Source organism: Anabrus simplex, chromosome 1, assembly GCF_040414725.1.
Source record: "Anabrus simplex isolate iqAnaSimp1 chromosome 1, ASM4041472v1, whole genome shotgun sequence".
NCBI lineage: Eukaryota > Metazoa > Arthropoda > Insecta > Orthoptera > Tettigoniidae > Anabrus > Anabrus simplex.
In genome coordinates this window covers 168817849-168836012 of record NC_090265.1, presented here as the reverse complement: position 1 = coordinate 168836012, position 18164 = coordinate 168817849, and the positions used below count along the sequence as shown (strand labels likewise).

Sequence of the window (18164 nt, the reverse complement as noted above, 5' to 3'; positions counted from 1 at the left end):
CGGAATTACCCTACATCTTTTCCCTCGGTACCATGTCATATGCTTTCTCTAGATCTACGAAACATAAACACAACTGCCTACTCCTCTCGTAGCATTTTTGAATTACCTGGCGCATACTGAAAATCTGATCCTGACAGCCCCTCTGTGGTCTGAAACCACACAGGTTTTTATCCAACTTCCTCTCAACGACTGATCGCACCCTCCCTTCCAAGATGCCAGTGAATACTTTGCCTAGTATACTAATCAATTAGATACCTCGATAGTTGTTGCAGTCCTTCCTGTTCCCTTGCTTATAGATAGGTGCAATTACTGCTTTTGTCCAATATGAAGGTACCTTACCAACACTCCACGCTAGTTTTACTACTCTATGAAGCCATTTCATCCCTGCCTTCCCACTATACTTCACCATTTCAGGTCTAGTTTCATCTATTCCTGCTGCCTTATGACAATGGAGTTTATTTACCATCCTTTCCACTTCCTCAAGCATAATTTCACCAACATCATTTTCCTCCTCCCCATGAGCTTGGCTGTTCACAACACCACCAGGATGATTCCCTTTTACATTGAGAAGATGTTCAAAATATTCTCTCCACCTCTCCAGTGATTCCAAGGATCTATTATGATATCACCTGAATTACTCAAAACACTGTTCATTTCCTTTTACCCTCCCTTCCTAAGATTCTTTATTACTGTCCAGAAAGGTTTCCCTGCTGCATGAACTAGCCTTTCCAGGTTATTACCAAAATCTTCCCTTGACTTCTTTTTGGATTCACCAACTATTTGTTTAGCTCTGTTTCTTTCTTCTACGTACAAATACCTGATTTGCCTCGGCCCTTGTTTGGAGCCATTTCTGGTAAGCCTTCTTTTTACGTTTACAGGCTGCTCTCACTTCATCATTCCACCAAGATGTTCGCCTTTTCCCATCTTTACATACAGTTGTTCCTAGGCATTCCCTTGCTGTTTCTAATACAGCATCCCTGTATGCCAACCATTCACTTTCTATATCCTGAACCTGCTTACTGTCTACTGTTCGAAACTTCTCACTAATCATATCCATGTACTTCTGTCTAATTTCGTCGTCCTAGAGATTTTCTACCTTATTAGTTTGCAGACAGATTTCACTTTCTCTACCCTAGGCCTAGAGATACTTAGTTCACTACAGATCAGATAGTGGTCTGTATCATCGAAAAATCCGCGAAAAACTCGTACATTCCTAACAGATTTCCTGAATTCAAAGTCTGTTAAGGTATAGTCTATTACGGATCTGGTACCCTAGCCTCCCATGTGTAGCTGTGAATAGCCTTATGCTTGAAGAATGTATTCGTAACAGCTAAACCCATACTAGCACAGAAATCCAGCAAACGCTTCCCATTCCCATTAGCTTCCATATCTTACCCACATTTACCAATCAGCCTTTCGTATCCTTCAGTTCTATTCCCAACTCTCGCATTGAAATCGCCCATTAGCACTATTCTATCCTTGCTGTTGACCCTGACCACGATGTCACTCAATGCTTCATAAAACTTGTCAACTTCATCCTCATCTGCACTCTCACATGATGAATACACGGACACAATTCTTGTCCTAATTCCTCCAACTGACAAATCTACCCACATCATTCGCTCATTTACGTGCCTAACAGAAACTATGTTGCGTGCAATGGTATTCCTGATAAAGAGCCCTACCCCAGACTCTGCCCTTCCCTTTCTAACACCCGTCAAGTACACTTTATAATCTCCTATCTCTTCCTCATTATCTCCCCTTGCCCGAATATCACTTACTCCTAGTACTTCCAGATGCATCCTCTTTGCTGACTCAGCCAGTTATACCTTTTCCTTCCATAATCCCCATTAATATTGATAATTCCCCATCGAATTCCAATCCGTTCGCCAATTTGTTTCCAGGGAGTCCCTCGCCTGTCAAATGGGAGCGGGACTCCATTACTCCCATAGGTCCGAGGCTTGCTTAAAATGCTCTGAGCTCGGTAAAATCATGAAGCAGGATGCTACCCTACTTGCACATAGTCCAAGTGAGGATCTCTCCTCTAACGTGCAATGGACCACCGGTGAATTGTATAGTCCTAGCCACCTGACACAAGGAGGGCACAACTCAGAATATGTCCAAGGTGCCCACTCCTATTCCATAGCAACTGGTATCCCGAATCTCAGGACCACTTACTAGGCCACTCAGCCGTTGCCCATGGTCCACGAACTAAGATGTGACTACATTAGAGCCAAAAAAATATATGAAAGGGGCATACATTCCTCCCTTGACCTCGAGTAATGAAAGAACATGGAATCGAATCTTTATAAGAATAATTCGAATTTCAACCCTAATATTTTGCGCAATATATATTTTGGTTCTGATCAGTCTTTAACCAGAAGTAGCAATAGATAATACAATATGGTCAGTTTCGAGATAGTTGAAAAATCCATGTTCCCATGTGTGCAATTGGGAACGATGGCTTGAATGTATTTTTCATTAAAAATTAAAATTATTGACTCATTTCAGACGGTGTGATCAAATCGTATTACGACCAAACAATTAGGTAATCGAAAGGTGCCACTCTCTTCCCACAAGCAAAAGCGGACCTGGTAGACCACTAGACACCTGGCTGTGTCAAGAAAGGCACCAAGACCATTGGATTGGTCGAAAAAAGATAACTGGACGGAAGCAGTGGCGATCCGTGTTTGGGAAAGCTCACCACGTTAACCGGAACAAAATGAAGTGGAATAAGAACAAAGGACGTATTATGGCCTGATTGTAATTAAATCTAACAGCAACTTGTATTTCAAATTACATAATATTAATTTTACAGAATTTTGTGTGGTACATTGAACTGTTAAATGTGTCTTTCCGCATACAGGACCGTTCACATACACTACGACTGTTGATTACCCTGCCGTTGAATTAGACGAGATAGGAGACAAGTTAACTGACGCCTTGAAAAACTGGCAGGAGAAAACCTACCAAGAATGTCCTGAAAACCATATAAAATATTCTGGTGGAATGAAGAACTGACAATTGTGCGAAACCAATTATGCCTCTGATAGGCGATAAAAACGAAGCCGCTAAAACATTTATCTAGCAATCAAAGAGGAATACAAACACTTAATCCTTGAAGAAAAGGGCCGAATGCTGGAGAGATTTCTGTTCAATCGCTACAAAAGCTAATTTGTTCAGAAGCCAACCAGGAAGATAAAATATCTCAATAATCTGACCTCAATAGAGACAGAACATGGATATACTACAACCTTTTCCGATACCGCAAATGCTCTACTAAACACGTTTCTTCCACATGAAACAGAGGATGCAGAAGCCCAAAGAGAAGTGAGAGATCCCTCCCACGATCCCCCCTGATACATCTGATGATGTATAGCTCTCGCATGAAGGAGTTGAGCGATTCTTTCCACAACAAAATGATAAAAAGACACCAAGCTGGGATGGCATATCCGCCAACATAATCAAAAGTATCCACTTCTGTTTCCATCCTTATTTGTCACACTGTTCACTAAGTGCCCATCTTTGAACCATTTCCATACTTCGTGGAAAATTGCAGCAGTGAAGGTAATTCCTAAAGGAAACACACTAAGAAAGTTAATCGACAGAATTATGCACCATATGCATCGCCACATCCTATTATTCCAATTTCAGTACGACTTTACCCCACAAAAATCTACTGTTGTCTCTATGCAACTGAATAGATTCGGAACATTTTGTCAAGAAGAAAAAATAGTCTTAATAACCTTTCTGGACTTAACTGGTGCCTTTGATAACTCGTGGTGGCCGAAAATCTTGTATCAACTTCAAGAAAAGCAATGCCCAAGTATTCTGTACAAAATCACTCAAGCGTAATTAAACTACAGAAAAATGAAACTTCAAGTTGGAACAGCAGGTTCAACTAAATATATAAACAAAGGTTGCCCCCAGGGATCTACATGCAGCCGATGAATTTGGAATATCTTATATGGTGACGTCCTCGAAGTAAATCATCCCATGGACTACGAGATTGCTGCCTACGCTGACGACGCACTTTTGTTGATCGAAACGGAAAATGACGCTGACTTAAACACTCGAGCAAATACAACACTGCATATTCTATTCGACTGGGGTTCGAAAACAAACTTCAATTTAATTCATTGAAATCTAAGGCTATGGTTGTCACGAGAAGAAGAAACCTGATAAAGCCACAACTCAACGTGAATGGACAGCAAATCGCAATAGAAGACCAACTTTTCTACTTGGGGGTCCTACTGGACAAACATTTAACTTTCAGGCCAGATTTCAAGCTTGAATCAGATACATTTCTTCAGGCCATTGCTACTGCATGCAGGCCGTCATGGGGAATAAACTCAAAAGCACTCCGTGTTATATACTACACAACATTTGCTCCACTAATACTGTACTGTGCATCATCTTTTCGCTCTACAATTGAAAAGCAATTAGCTAAGGAAAATCCTCCGCAGATTCAGAGAGGAATCATGCTTCTAATTTCTCGTTCCTGTCGCACAATATCTACACAAGCAGCTCTTGTTATCGCTGGAGTAGAACCCCTGTTCTTTACTGCTTTCGGAACGGCTGAACTCACATTAATAAAGAAAAACATAACAGCACCTGCACCAATACTAGAAACCACACAGGGGAAGAACTGTCACTTCCTGGAATCCTGTCACCCTAGTAACTTCAAGATTTACGTTTTCAATAGCTGCTCGCTTAACCATGACTACTATATCTACACAGATTGATCTCGCATACCTAATAACACTGAATCTAACAAAGTGGGATGTGCATTCGTTGTCTACGAGAATAACAGGGAAGTATTTTCAAGCCAATAGAACTTGTCGTCCAGCTGCTCAGTATTTCAAGCCGAGCTATGGGCCATCAAGTCTGCTGTGGAGTGGTGTGAACACAATAGTAGGGCTCGGATTGTAAGTGATACACAGGCCGCGTTGAACACAATCAACGGCAAGCACAATTTCAATCCAATAGATGCTACTATAAGATGTTCACACGTCTGTCTTTCCTGGATCCGAGGACACACCGGTTCTCCTGGTAATGAAAAGGCAGACATCCTCGCAAAAGCAGCCTCCTCGTCCAATATAGAAATTACCTACAAAAATCCCCCCCCCCTAATGTATGCAAAAGTACAAATCAAAACGCATCTAATAAGACAGTGGAACAACCTCTGTACATCAAGTACAAAAGGGTCTGTCACAGGAGAATTATTTTATCCCGACATATGTAGCCGACTCCAGTGCAAACCATTAGTGTCCGAATTCATTCTCACTCAGTGTATCTCAGGCCATGAAAATTTTAGGTGCTACATTGAACGTTTCAAAATTAACATTTTAGGGGATTGATTACCTGTGCTTGTGTGGATCTTCACAAACGGTGGACTATTTACTGTTCGAATGTGCCATGTCTTGAGGGACAAGATAAACATAAACATAAACTATTGTAATGTGGAACTTTCAAAGCCATTTTACGTCTGTTTAGGAAATTCTGCTGCTACAAACAGTTCCTAAGTTCTTTCACGACAAATTCAATAATTGAGTTTCCTAATTTTGTGTCAAGGACCAATAATTTAAAAACTAATCAAAAACTACTGCATAATCCTAATATATTCATGTACGATAGGGTTCAAACTGTCAGGATATTTAATAAATACTCATTAACATTATAAAAACATTAGCGGTTTTACTGTAAGGCACATCGGTACCATTCCTGGTTAGTGTTTGAGAGCTACATCTTTAAAGAGAAAAGACACATGATTTTTACTAACAGTAAACAAGGGAAAATATGAATAATTAAATAATACCTCCATACTGGTACATATGCATCGTATTTGCACTGTAGCCAATTTCAATGATGTGGTTAGTCGTACGTTAACCAATTACGGAAATAATACATCTCATTAAGAATGCAAATGTGAGTTAATTCCCTACAGAATGCATGATTGTACGCCAGATTTGTTGATAATGCACCGCAATGATTTTTCGTCAAATCTGGTTTACAATCGAAGGGCTATTTTGTTTGCGTTCGTAATGGAAAAAGTACCTATTACCTGCATGTATGAATGGCTGTAACAGGATGACGTTGTTGGTGGCAATAAAAATAACTATTCAGACGTTGGTGGCAATAAAAATTACTATTCAGACTGTACGTAAACGTACAGTAATAGCGAAGTAAGTATTTGTTCACCGTACCGAAGTACACTAGAAAAACTTCATTCTTGTCGAATTTGATTCATCGGATAGAGCAATCTTCATTCAAATCTTTACCGATTTTCATGGAAAATTTCCCGGTAGATTTTTCATACAAATTTGCATTTAGCGAAGAGCTCTACGTAACAGTAGCGTGGCATACGAGCACAATATTGCATTGTACAGCCACTTGGATCCCTAACCTGATCACTTGAGTTCGAATTGCATTAAGATCAGTGCGTGGCGTCAAACAAGGAATCCCCCCTGAAACCGAAGGCTGAATCCTGATACTCCACCTACGGTCAATGTATTAAACAAACGAATGTAACGTTAAAGATTATTTATAACAAAATATACAGTACAAATCCATTGTCTCCTAAGACATTGAAAGGAAGGTCCTTGGGTTCATGTAATATAAATATAAGAAAATAGTATCACCAGTGATGTAGTAGTTTTCGTACAGTTCATGGGTTCAGTCCCAGTTGAGGTCGGTTGAGCTATCAAGAGCGAAAAATCCATGTCTCTAGATACGAACCCATCACAGCTGTTATGCAGAATCCCTTAAACATGAGTCAAATAACATGTTTTGATATTAAATCCCTCCGTGCGTTGCCCGGGTATTCATTTGGTTCTTTACTCTTTTGATTTATATTACCTGCTAATTATGTGTCAAGTGATTTTTCATTTTTCTTTATTGTGACGTATTTCGTAGTCTTTTACTTATTGTTCTCTGTTTCATTTTGAAGTTTAATTTTCAGATTATTTGAAGTTCGTACATGTTACAGTAGGGGCTGCCTGGCCGAGGCGGCAAAGGCGTACTTGGTTCTCCCGGAAGGACGTGGGTTCGAATCCCCGTCAAGAAATCGTAAAATTTAAGAAATACAGACGTGCATATCGATGGCTTTATTTAAAAACCTCGTAAGTCCGAATACTCTTCCCATCCATTATATTCCTTAAGGCTGGTCACGCCTCCCAGTCCCATATTTATATGCAGCCCAAAAGAATAATTTTCGTTATGGTCATTTTCCTCTGCCTATTTGTAAAGGAAAATGAACCTTAAATAAATTATACTGTAGGAGTGTGTAAATTTGCCATGCAATCAACATCCCTACAATACGGTACCTTAAGGTCCATTTTCCTTTAGACATTAGCAAAGGAAAATGAACACAGCGAAAATTATTATGATGGACTGCATACAAATACACGAGCGGAAGGCGTGGCCGGTCTTAAGGGATATAACAGGTAGGAAGAACATTTGGACATACGAGGTTTTAAAAGAAAGCCATCGATATGGCCCTGAGGTTCACTCAGCCTACACCAAAAATGAGTACCAGGTTAATTCCTGGGGGCAAAGGCGGCCGGGCATAGAGCTAAACACTCTTCCCCATCAAGTGCCGAGTTTAGGTGTAGTGGAACCCTTTACCTTCCACCCCTCCAAGGGCCTTCATGGCCTGTACGGAGAAGACTTTGCTTTTGATTTGCTTTACATATTACAGGCTATATTGTCTGGAAAGTACGTGATCCTTTCAAACTATAAAAATAAATGATAATTGTACTGATATTCAGGTCGCGCTAGATAAATGATATATACGATTCCAACTGTTTTTGTAACTGTCACCAATTAACCTAGCGAACATGAGAACTGTGTATTTAATACTAATTGTGGTACTTTTATATGCTTTCTTTTACAAACATTTACTATCCTCTTGTCGATGGGGCTGAACTTTGACTTAAACGGCATCCAGATTGTCACAATTCATCTCAGTGATCCCGAAAAGTATCGATTCGACACTAATATTGCTCGTTTTGGATTACTGTTTTCATGTCACTTTCGTCCAACTACCAACCACAAGGGTATTATGTCTTATTCCTCAGTATTTTCTATTCCAGATAATAAGTCATATGTGTACCAAGTTTGGTTGAGATCTATACCTTAACATACAAACATACATTCAAAATTTCGGTCATTTTGGACACTTTATTCTCCACCAGTCATGCCGGCATTGAACGGCATCTGAACTCTCACTATTCACCTCAGCCATCCCGAAAAGTATGGATTTGACACTAATATTGACTGTTTTTGTTTATTTTTTCATGTCACTCCCTGCCAGTCCCAACCGTAGTGGGTGCTAGTTGTGTTTTACTCCCACAGTATTTTTCACCAAGTGGTAAGTCATATGTGTACCAAACTTGGTTGAGAGCTTTCATGAAACATACATCCATAACCTCGATCACTTTGGACATTTTCTTCTTCACCCTTTATCACCCCGTTACCTATGGAGGCTTAAATGGCATCCGGATTGTCATTAATTCGTCTCAGTGACCCCGAAAACTATGGAATCGACGTTAATATTGGTGGTTTTCGATTATTTTACGATGCCACTCACACCCATTCCCCAGCCGTAGGGGTGATAGCGTTATCTTACCCCCACAATTTTTTTCACATCGTAAATAATACGTGTAGAAAGTTTTGTTTAAAGGTATGCTGGAATATGAACACATACAACCATAATCTTGGTCATTTTGGACATTTTATTTTCACCCGCGCCCCGTCCCTCTCCCCTGCACACACAAATACGCTCACAGGCTTACACACCCATCACCCAATGCCAATAGAGACTTAAACAGCATGCGGAGTGTCATTATTGATCTTAACCAGCCCCAAAAAGTAAGAATTCGACATTAATATGGATCGTTTACGATTATTTATTCACGTCGCTCTGTTCCAAAGCCCAACTGTACTAGTGCTAGGGGTGTCTCACCACCACACTATTTTAATCCGGATAGTAAGTCATATGTGTACCAAGTCTGGCTGAGAGCTACTGTATGCTGAAGCATACATACGTACGTACGTAATTTCGGTCATTTTGGAAATTTTCGTTTTTCACCACTTTTCACGCCCAATGCCGATGGTGACTTGAACTACTCATCTCATTGAGCCCAAAATCTATGTATTCATCACTAATATCGATCATTATCGATTAATTGTACATGTTACTCCCTCCCCACTCCACCCCTAGCAGCACCAGCAAATATCGATGGCTTTCTTTAAAAACCTCGTAAGTCCCAATACTCTTCCTATCCATTATATTCCTTAAGACTGGTCACGCCTCCCAGTCCCATATTTACATGCAGCCCAAAAGAATAATTTTCGTTATGGCCATTTTCCTCTGCCTATCTGTAAAGGAAAATGAACCTTAAATACATTATACTGTAGGAGTGCGTAAATTTGCCATGCAATCAACATCCCTACAATTCGGTACGTTAAGGTCCATTTTCCTGTAGACGTTAGCAAAGGAAAATGAACAGAGCGAAAATTATTCTGATGGACTGCATACAAATATATGACCGGGAGGCGTGGCCAGTCTTAAGGGATATAATAGGTAGGAAGAACATTTGGACATACGAGGTTTTAAAAGAAAGCCATCGATATCTTTGTATCACTGAAGGGAGACGTTTTGCCACTAGATCCGCATTCCTTTTTTCTACTAATGTGTACGCAAATTGCCGAATATTCTATTCACGGTTATACAAAAGCCAGCTTTTTAAAAATCCACAGTGAATTTTTCCAGCTTTATCTCACTACATATCTCACTGCAAAGGGTCTATGAATTTTAACATGGATATTATTTTTGCTTGTTTGGTAGCTTTGAATATTGGCCATTTTTTTCTCAAAAACCTTCTGAAGTACTAGTTGAAGGCTGGCATCATAATTTTGTCTTCTCGTAGTCGTGGAAGCTAATAGATTCTGCCTTGACTCCATTATCTTTGCGAAGGCTTCATTCTACAGTGGTGGTGGTGGTGATTATTGTTTTAAGAGGAACTACAACTAGGCAACCATACTCTATATAACTCTAATCAAAGAGAAAAATAGAAGGGATCCGACACTTCGAAAAATGAAGATATCGGTCAAAGAAAGACAAGGGCCACGAAGGGCGTGAAAATGAAAGACTCCCTAGCCCTCGCAAACCTAATAGCGTCGGGGTCGGAAAAAACAAGAGTTGACCAAGGGAGGTCGGATAGAATAGATGAAAGTGAGGAGCCTGGCACAAATAAGTGGAAGCAATGCCAGGACTCAGCTAAGGGCCCCGTGATCGCCACCCCACGCTCCAAAGTTCAGAGCCCCTGGTGTCCCTTTTAGTCGCCTCTTACGACAGGCAGGGGATACCGTGGGTGTTATTCTACCACCCCAACCCACAGGGGGACTTCATTCTACACCAAACTATTTTTATCTAAAATTTGCAACAAAAAAAATTGTAAAATGGTCATGTTCGTAAGTAATTCAGGGTATAATCCTGATTCAAGTGTAAAAAAAACTAGCATGTTAAACATACATCAATATAATAAAGACGTTCAACATTAATGGCAGGATGATATTTATTACATATTTGAAGGAAGAATTGTGAAGAATACAACACTTCGTCTTTACAATTTGTTTTTCATACAATTTACCCGTATACACTAACTAACGAGCCAACAATATTCTAACTCTTAACGGCAAGTGAGACACTGAACGTCAGCTATGAGGGCGTCTAGGAATCATATCCTTTTGATATACGTACTTAACTCGATAAGAATCTTTAAATACAGATCATGAAATTGGACAGGATTCCATAATGGAAGATTTGAGTAGAATTTTCGTGATCTGTGTCCTTAGCTCTAAAGTGGGCAGACTTAGCGAGTCCACCGTTCTTTAGTAATTCCTTAAGGAGATTTAAAGGGGAAGTATAGTTTAAACATTTTTATTCACCTCATTGTCTTGTGGGACGAGGAATCGCTGATTTATCTGCAGTTAACCGTTAATGATACTTTTCACATAATAATAATAATAATAATAATAATAATAATAATAATAATAATAATAATAATAATCTGTCTCTTCGGCTGAATGATCAGCGTTGAGGCCTTCTGTGCAGAGGACACCGGGTTTGATTGTCGGCAGGCTCGAGGAATTTAATCGGGTCTGATCCATGCTCCTGGCTCGGGGTCTGGCTGTTCGTGTTTGTCCCAAACTCTTTTCTTAAAATTCAGATAACACACCACACTACCAACCACCACAGAAATTCGCAATTGTGATAACATCCCTCCACATGGGGTTGGCTTCAGGAAGGGTATCCGGAGGTAAAACAGGGCCAAACCAACATGTGCAACGATGTTTACATCCGCGACACCACAGGTGTGAGTAAAGCGGTATAATAATAATAATAATAATAATAATAATAATAATAATAATAATAATAATAATCGTTACTTACGTGGTTGTAAACACTATAACTTTCATCCCAGGGTACCGTGTATTCCCAAAGAATGCCATGTGTAGCCTCGTAGCCCCTACCTAAATCCTAGCCTTAATAATAAATTCAACATAAAAATTAAACACAATCTTGTATCCACCTCAACAACTCGCCTTACTAGACGCCTTTAAAAACATTCAGCAACAGGAGAGTGATGACCTTCAATGTATGTATGTATGTATGTTGGGTATTCAGCCCGAAATCCTAATGAAATGTGGATTTGTGGTGGGACAGAAATTCTTTTCATTTTCACGTCCTCTGTGGCCTTTCCTTTCTTCGAGGGGTTGGACCTCCTCCCTTTTAGTCCTGATTGGTGATAAGAACGGATGGTTGCCCAGTTGTAGTTCCTCTAAAAACTATAATAACCACCACTGCTAATATACAAGAGCTTTATCTACGTTGTTGTTGTTGTTGTTGTTTGAGTCATCAGTCCAAGGACTGGTTTGATGCATCCATCCATGCCACCCTATCCTGTGCTAACCTTTTCATTTCTACGTAACTATTGCATCATACATCTGCTCTAATCTACTTGTCATATTCATACCTTGGTCTTCCCCTACCGTTCTTACCACCTACACTTCCTTCAAAAACCAACTGAACAAGTCTTAGGTGTCTTGAGATGTGTCCTATCATTCTATCACTTCTTCTCGTCAAATTTAGCCAAATCGATCTCCTCTCAACAATTCGATTCAGTATATCTTCATTCATGATTCGATCTATCCATCTCACCTTCAGCATTCTTCTGTAACACCACATATCAAAAGCTTCTATTCTCTTTCTTTCTAAGCTAGTTATCGTCCATGCTTCACATCCATACAATGCCACGCTCCACACGAAAGTCTTCAAAAACATCTTTCTAATTCCTATATCAATGTTTGAAGTGAGCAAATTTATTTTCTTAAGAAAGCTCTTCCTTGCTTGTGCTAGTCTGCATCTTATGTCCTCCTTACTTCTGCCATCGTTAGTTATTTTACTACCCAAGTAACGATATTCATCCACTTCCTTTAAAACTTCATTTCCTAATCTTATAATCCCTGCATCACCTGCCTTCGTTCGACTGCACTCCATTACTTTTGTTTTGGACTTATTTATTTTCATATTGTTCTCCTTACCCAAGACTTCGTCCATACCATTTAGCAGCTTCTCGAGATCCTCTGCCGTCTCAGATAAAATAACAATATCATCGGCAAATCTCAAGGTTTTGATTTCCTCTCCTTGGATTGTGATTCCCTTTCCAAATTCCTCTTTGATTTCCTTTACTGCCTATTCTATGTAAACATTGAAAAGGAGGGAGGACAAACTGCTATAGTAACTTATTATTGCTGTCCGCCTGCGTAGCGTAACGATTAGCTTTATTAGGTGCCGTCCTCGGGGGACCGGGTTCTATTCACTGTAATGCCAGAAATTTATAGCAGGAGGGCTAGTATGTCTTTGAAACGGTACATGCAGCTCACCACCATTGGGGTTGTGCGTGAAAAGAGCTGCACCACCTCAGGATGAGGACACGTGCTTACTTCCTTTTTATACTTATTATTGCTAGATGAGGTGTGCTTTGTCTTTCCTGGTGGCTTTCAACTCCCCTAGGTAATTGTAGTGTACTGCTCAAAGGATTTTTAAGATATGATTTATGTACAGTAATTGCACAAACGCCAACGTGCCCACCACTGTTACAGCAGCTAGTTTTTGGTATATTGTTCTGCTTTACATTTGTGATGGGTGAGGAATAAACTTAGCAGTTATTGCAACGGTTGCAGCTTTTAACGGATATACACATAGTGTTACTGTTACTTTTTGTAACTAAAACTGTCCACCTCTATGGTATAATGATTAGCGTGATTAGCTCCCACCCCCGGAGGATCGGGTTTGATTTCCGGCTTTGCCACGAAATTTGAAAAGTGGTACGAGTGCTGGAACGTTGTCCACTCAGCCTCTGGAGGTCAACTGAATAGATGGGTGTTCGATTCCCACCTCAGCCATCCTCGAAGTAGTTTTCCCTTTCTCCTCCAGGCAAATGCTAGGATGGTACCTAACTTAAGGCAACGGCCTCTTCCTTCCCCCTTTCTTGCCTATCACTTCCCATTCAGCCACAGGGTCCCTGTACCGCATAGTAGGCGAGACCGCCTGGGTGAGATACTGGTCCTCCTTCCCAGTTGTATCCCTCGACTAATGTCTCACGCTCCAGCACACTGCATTTGGGGCGGTAGAGGTGAGATCCCTCGCTGAGTCCGAGGGAATAATCAACCCCCGAGGTTAAACGGATGAAGAAAAAAAGAAAATTAAAACTCCTAAAACTGTTACAGTTTCATTAGTTCTAATAGTGAAATCGTGAATAGTTATGTTCTTCACATCGCCGTCCATTGTGCCTCCGTAGTGTACGCACCTCTTTTATCTTTCATAGCAAGACAGGTACAACAAAACAAGAAAACGTCAATGCATGGACGATTTGCGTTGCGACGAATCAAAATTTTCTATATAGTAAAATAGTTTACTAAAATAGATTTGTGAAATCCATTCTGCTGGACCGACTTGCTTCATTTGCTTCACCCGTGACTCATTATCCATCGACGAGTATCCAGTGTCACTTGTCTGGTGTATCCATGTGTTCGGGGATGGTAGCCAGTGAATATCATCGTTCGCCTCTCTGCCGTAGCATGGTGTTCTCTCGAATGTTTTCCGTCGTACCTCTTGATTTCTGCGAAAATTTGTGTTAATTCAGAACTTTATACAACGTGCTTACATGGGTGGACCGCCGTGAACTTCTTCTTCAACGAAAAGTGTGCTTGTCGTAAGGCACAGCCTATGTTTGCTCAAGTCAAAATCTATTTAAACAAAGTGAAACTTACAGTATTCAAGTCAGGATGGCACGTGTCGATGGTTAAATACTGGAACTTGTGCTTTATATACAAAATAAATGAAGTCTTACAGCAGATCGTAGGTGCAATCTCCACCCCTTTAATTTTTTTCAGATGGTAAGGCATGTACAAGTCCGCAGCCTCATGTAAACGCCTTTGAGTGTAAAGGGGGAACCGTATCTTGCTCTATCCAAATTCGACGCATTCATATTAATAAACTCTGGCGCCCAAATTGCGGAATTTTAAATGTCTACTATTATTACTTTTATTATTATTATTATTACTATTTACTTTCTCCATTATTTCGGCCGTCTATGGACCAGTTATATTCTGACCGGAATCACCTGCCGGTGAATCATGAGACATTGATAGGTCTGTAAGATCAGCCAACTTTGAGTAATCGTAAAATCATATAAGTAAATAGTCACTCGAATAATTTGAGGTGAAGGCTTACCCTAAGCCGCAATACATTCTGTAATTAGCAGGTTGCTAAGCGACTAACACTTTCATTAACATTCAGATACTGGCTGTGTAATTTTCATCCTTAGTAATGAGATTGCATGTAGCCATATTAGATTACTCATGCCAGAGAGTATACACTTCCTCTGATCTTGGAAGAGTGCTGTTTTGTGCTAGATACTCTTTGATTCTCTGACCTTCCCCAGCTTCTAAATATCGTCCCTGTTCTGGCAAAACGGCGAATGTTACAAAGCTCTTCCTATCCATTATTTCCCTTAAGACTGGTCACGCCTTCCAGCCATATATTGATTTGCGGTCCATCAGAACAATTTCCGTTGAGTTCATTTTCCTATGTGGGTGTTTAAACGAAAATGAACCTTAAATACATCACACTCTAGGAGTGGGTAAATGTCATGCAAACATACATGCCTTGAGTATGGTACAGTAAGGTTCATTTTCCTTTACACACCCACATAGGAAAATGAACTCAACGGAAATTGTTCTGATGGACCGAATATCAATATGCGGCTGGAAGGCGCGACCAGTCTTAAGGGAAATAATGGATAGGAAGAGCATTGTAACATTCGCCGTTTTGGCAGAACAGGGACGATTTATAATCAGCACATGAAAGGACGTACCTGATAACTTACATGCTGCATAGAGAAAACAACGACGTACGCATAGATGGGGAGGTATCATGTCGACTAGCCTTCTGTATGACCATTAATAAAGCGTAGGTACAAACTCTTCAAAAAAGTGGATGTCCACTTACCCGAACCAGTAAACAGCCACGGCCAATTGTACGTTGCACTGACCCAGGCAAGATCGTTTGAAAACGTTAAGATCCAGATAAGGCCGAATGGTCAAAGCACAGTGAACATTGTATGGAAACAAATATTATAAACCACATTACTAATGAATCAGCTATTATGTACTGGTAATAAATGTTCGTAAAACTATTGAAAATATGACGACGACAGGTATACTAAGATGAGCTATTTTTCGACCTATTTATTAAGAATACTTGTGGAGCAACACGGGTTCACTAGTTTATAATTAAATTAATTCATAATAACCAAATTCACCATAATATGAAATAACTTATTGTACGCAACAGCTACAAAAGTGATCACTTTACGTTAATCGATCGAAAGATCACTTTGCTTGGCTGTTACGTAAATAAATATTCTTATATTACTAAATTATTTTTCCTGACATTCATTGAATTTCTTCTGCTATTCTTTTCAGGAGAAAAACCAGCTGCAATGCAGCACGGCAGTAGAAGTTCAGCACCTTCTTTAACGACGTCATTTCCATTCTCAACGCTTAGCAGCGCGGCTCTGGTCTTCGCACTGACAAGATTGTGGGAATTCACACCATTTTCCATAATCAGATGATGCGATACGCTCAGCCAGGAACTTCGTAAGGAAGGAAAGTTATCTGGAAGGAAGCAGTAAAGGGTGCAGTGACTGAGGACATGACATTTTGTAAAGCATTAAGATTTTGAAGAAAAATAACATTTAAAGAGGGACCCTCTGTATTTTGTGGATAACTTTAACAAAATAACTAACTGTTTAAAGACAGAAACGGGTTAATGAATTTATTTCAGCACAAGAACTGTCAATTTAAGACACAACAAAGAGAATGGTATTTCTCCTTGCTAATCCTATTGTACATAGTTGAACATTCTTAAACAGTGAACTGAAAGATTGGATCCTACGATGAAACAATTTTTTACTTGTCAGTAATGTAAAATATCCTCCACTCAATGTAAGATATAATAATTGATTTGAAGTTCTAATTTTAGTGGGACTAACTCAGAAAGATCTAATTTAATTCAACGAACCATCATATTTTAATGTATCCAAGACTACTGTGCCAAATATTAAGGTCACGTGTTCGGAGCAATTTACTCCGAAAGTATTATCAACAACAAAATATACCTTATATGATCTTACGCAAAGAAAGCTCCATCCTATGTAAATAGTGTGTACATAAAGGTGTTATGCTTAACGAATTGTATGTCTCTTATTTCAGTGAATGAACTTACGCCATGAATATAAATTCTTCCCTTCAGATACTAATCTCAGAGTGCTGAATTTTTATACTTGGTTATACTGCTACCACAATTATTTCATACCACCAAATGCTGTAATTAGAACATATGAAATTATATTTTTGTGCTGTATGTGTATCTGAATGCTCCAATTTTCAGGGAACTTACAGAAGCACGACTCTATGGATTTGGAAACGTAAGTAAGATTTGATTACTTTTAATATTTTTTACTTCAATGTTAATTAAACTAAATGTCATGTGTAAGACGAAGCTAAAAATTTAAATTTGTTTCAATGTATTATGTTCCTTATTTCTCGATGATCTATAAGTGCAAACCAACTGCCTACCTCAATGAAATAGCTTTGATAAACCTGATTATGTTACTGCAATTAACTAAATTACTAAGTACCATAACTGGCTTGTATTATAACAAAACCTTACTTAGTGCGACCAAGGTGGCAGAATAGCTGACGAAAACATTATTTACTAAATCTTCTATAAGTCGCCAACTCAGTGTTAGTTCACAAGTTACTGTACCAGCGTCTAGTGCACGTTTGTGTAAGTAGGTAAGTGAGTAACGAGGTAAGTTAACATATAAGTAAGCCCTATTTTTTGTTCTAAATTTGAGCGTAGTGTTAGGTGTTTTGGCTGGCCATGCTGTGTAGGGATAATGTGCCTGCTTCTTACCCGGAGACACCGGCTTCGAATCCCAGTCAGGTAAAGAATTCTTACTGGATCTGAGGTCTGGTTCGTGGTCCACTCAACCTACGTGATTACAAACGAGAAGCTATCATACATTGAGATAGCAGTCCCGCTCTAGAAATCCAAGAATGACGGCCGAGAAGTTTCATCGCGCCAACCACACGACACCTCGTAATATGGAGAATTTAGGTCTGAGCTGCGGTCACTTCGGGGCTCTAACACCATGGAGTTTGGTTTGGTTTACTGGATACTTTCTATTGGAATTTACGTAAAAAAAATTATATATGAGTGACAGCGGTAAATCGCGATGTCCATCAACTTCCTTATAACCCTCATGTAATAGCTTAGATAGAGATTTATTAAAGATAAATCGTCCGTTCTCCAATGAGGGTGACCGTTCATATCCGGAATACATCCAGGTTACAATTTCAATGGAGTTCAAAAAGTGGAAATTTAATTGTCAATGCTGTTATTATCTTCTTTTTCCCGAGTTAGTGGGGGGTGGAATTATTAGATAAATGGAATAAATTAAAAGTTCGAATTGTGTTCCAAATGTATCCAGAAAAATGTCTGGGTCCATAAATATAGTGCAGACGAA

General features: G+C 39.6%; 1 protein-coding gene across 1 annotated transcript in view; it reads left to right on the top strand.

The window, feature by feature from the left end:
* Positions 1-16825, top strand: part of LOC136858951 (neuronal growth regulator 1) — a 347575-nt gene extending 330750 nt beyond the window's left edge. Inside the window, exon 6 of the mRNA XM_068225439.1 lies at positions 16057-16825. Coding sequence (XP_068081540.1) covers positions 16057-16205 — 149 coding nt within the window. The 3' untranslated portion in view covers positions 16206-16825. The remainder of the gene's footprint in view (positions 1-16056) is intronic.
* The last annotated feature ends 1339 nt before the right edge of the window (positions 16826-18164 follow it).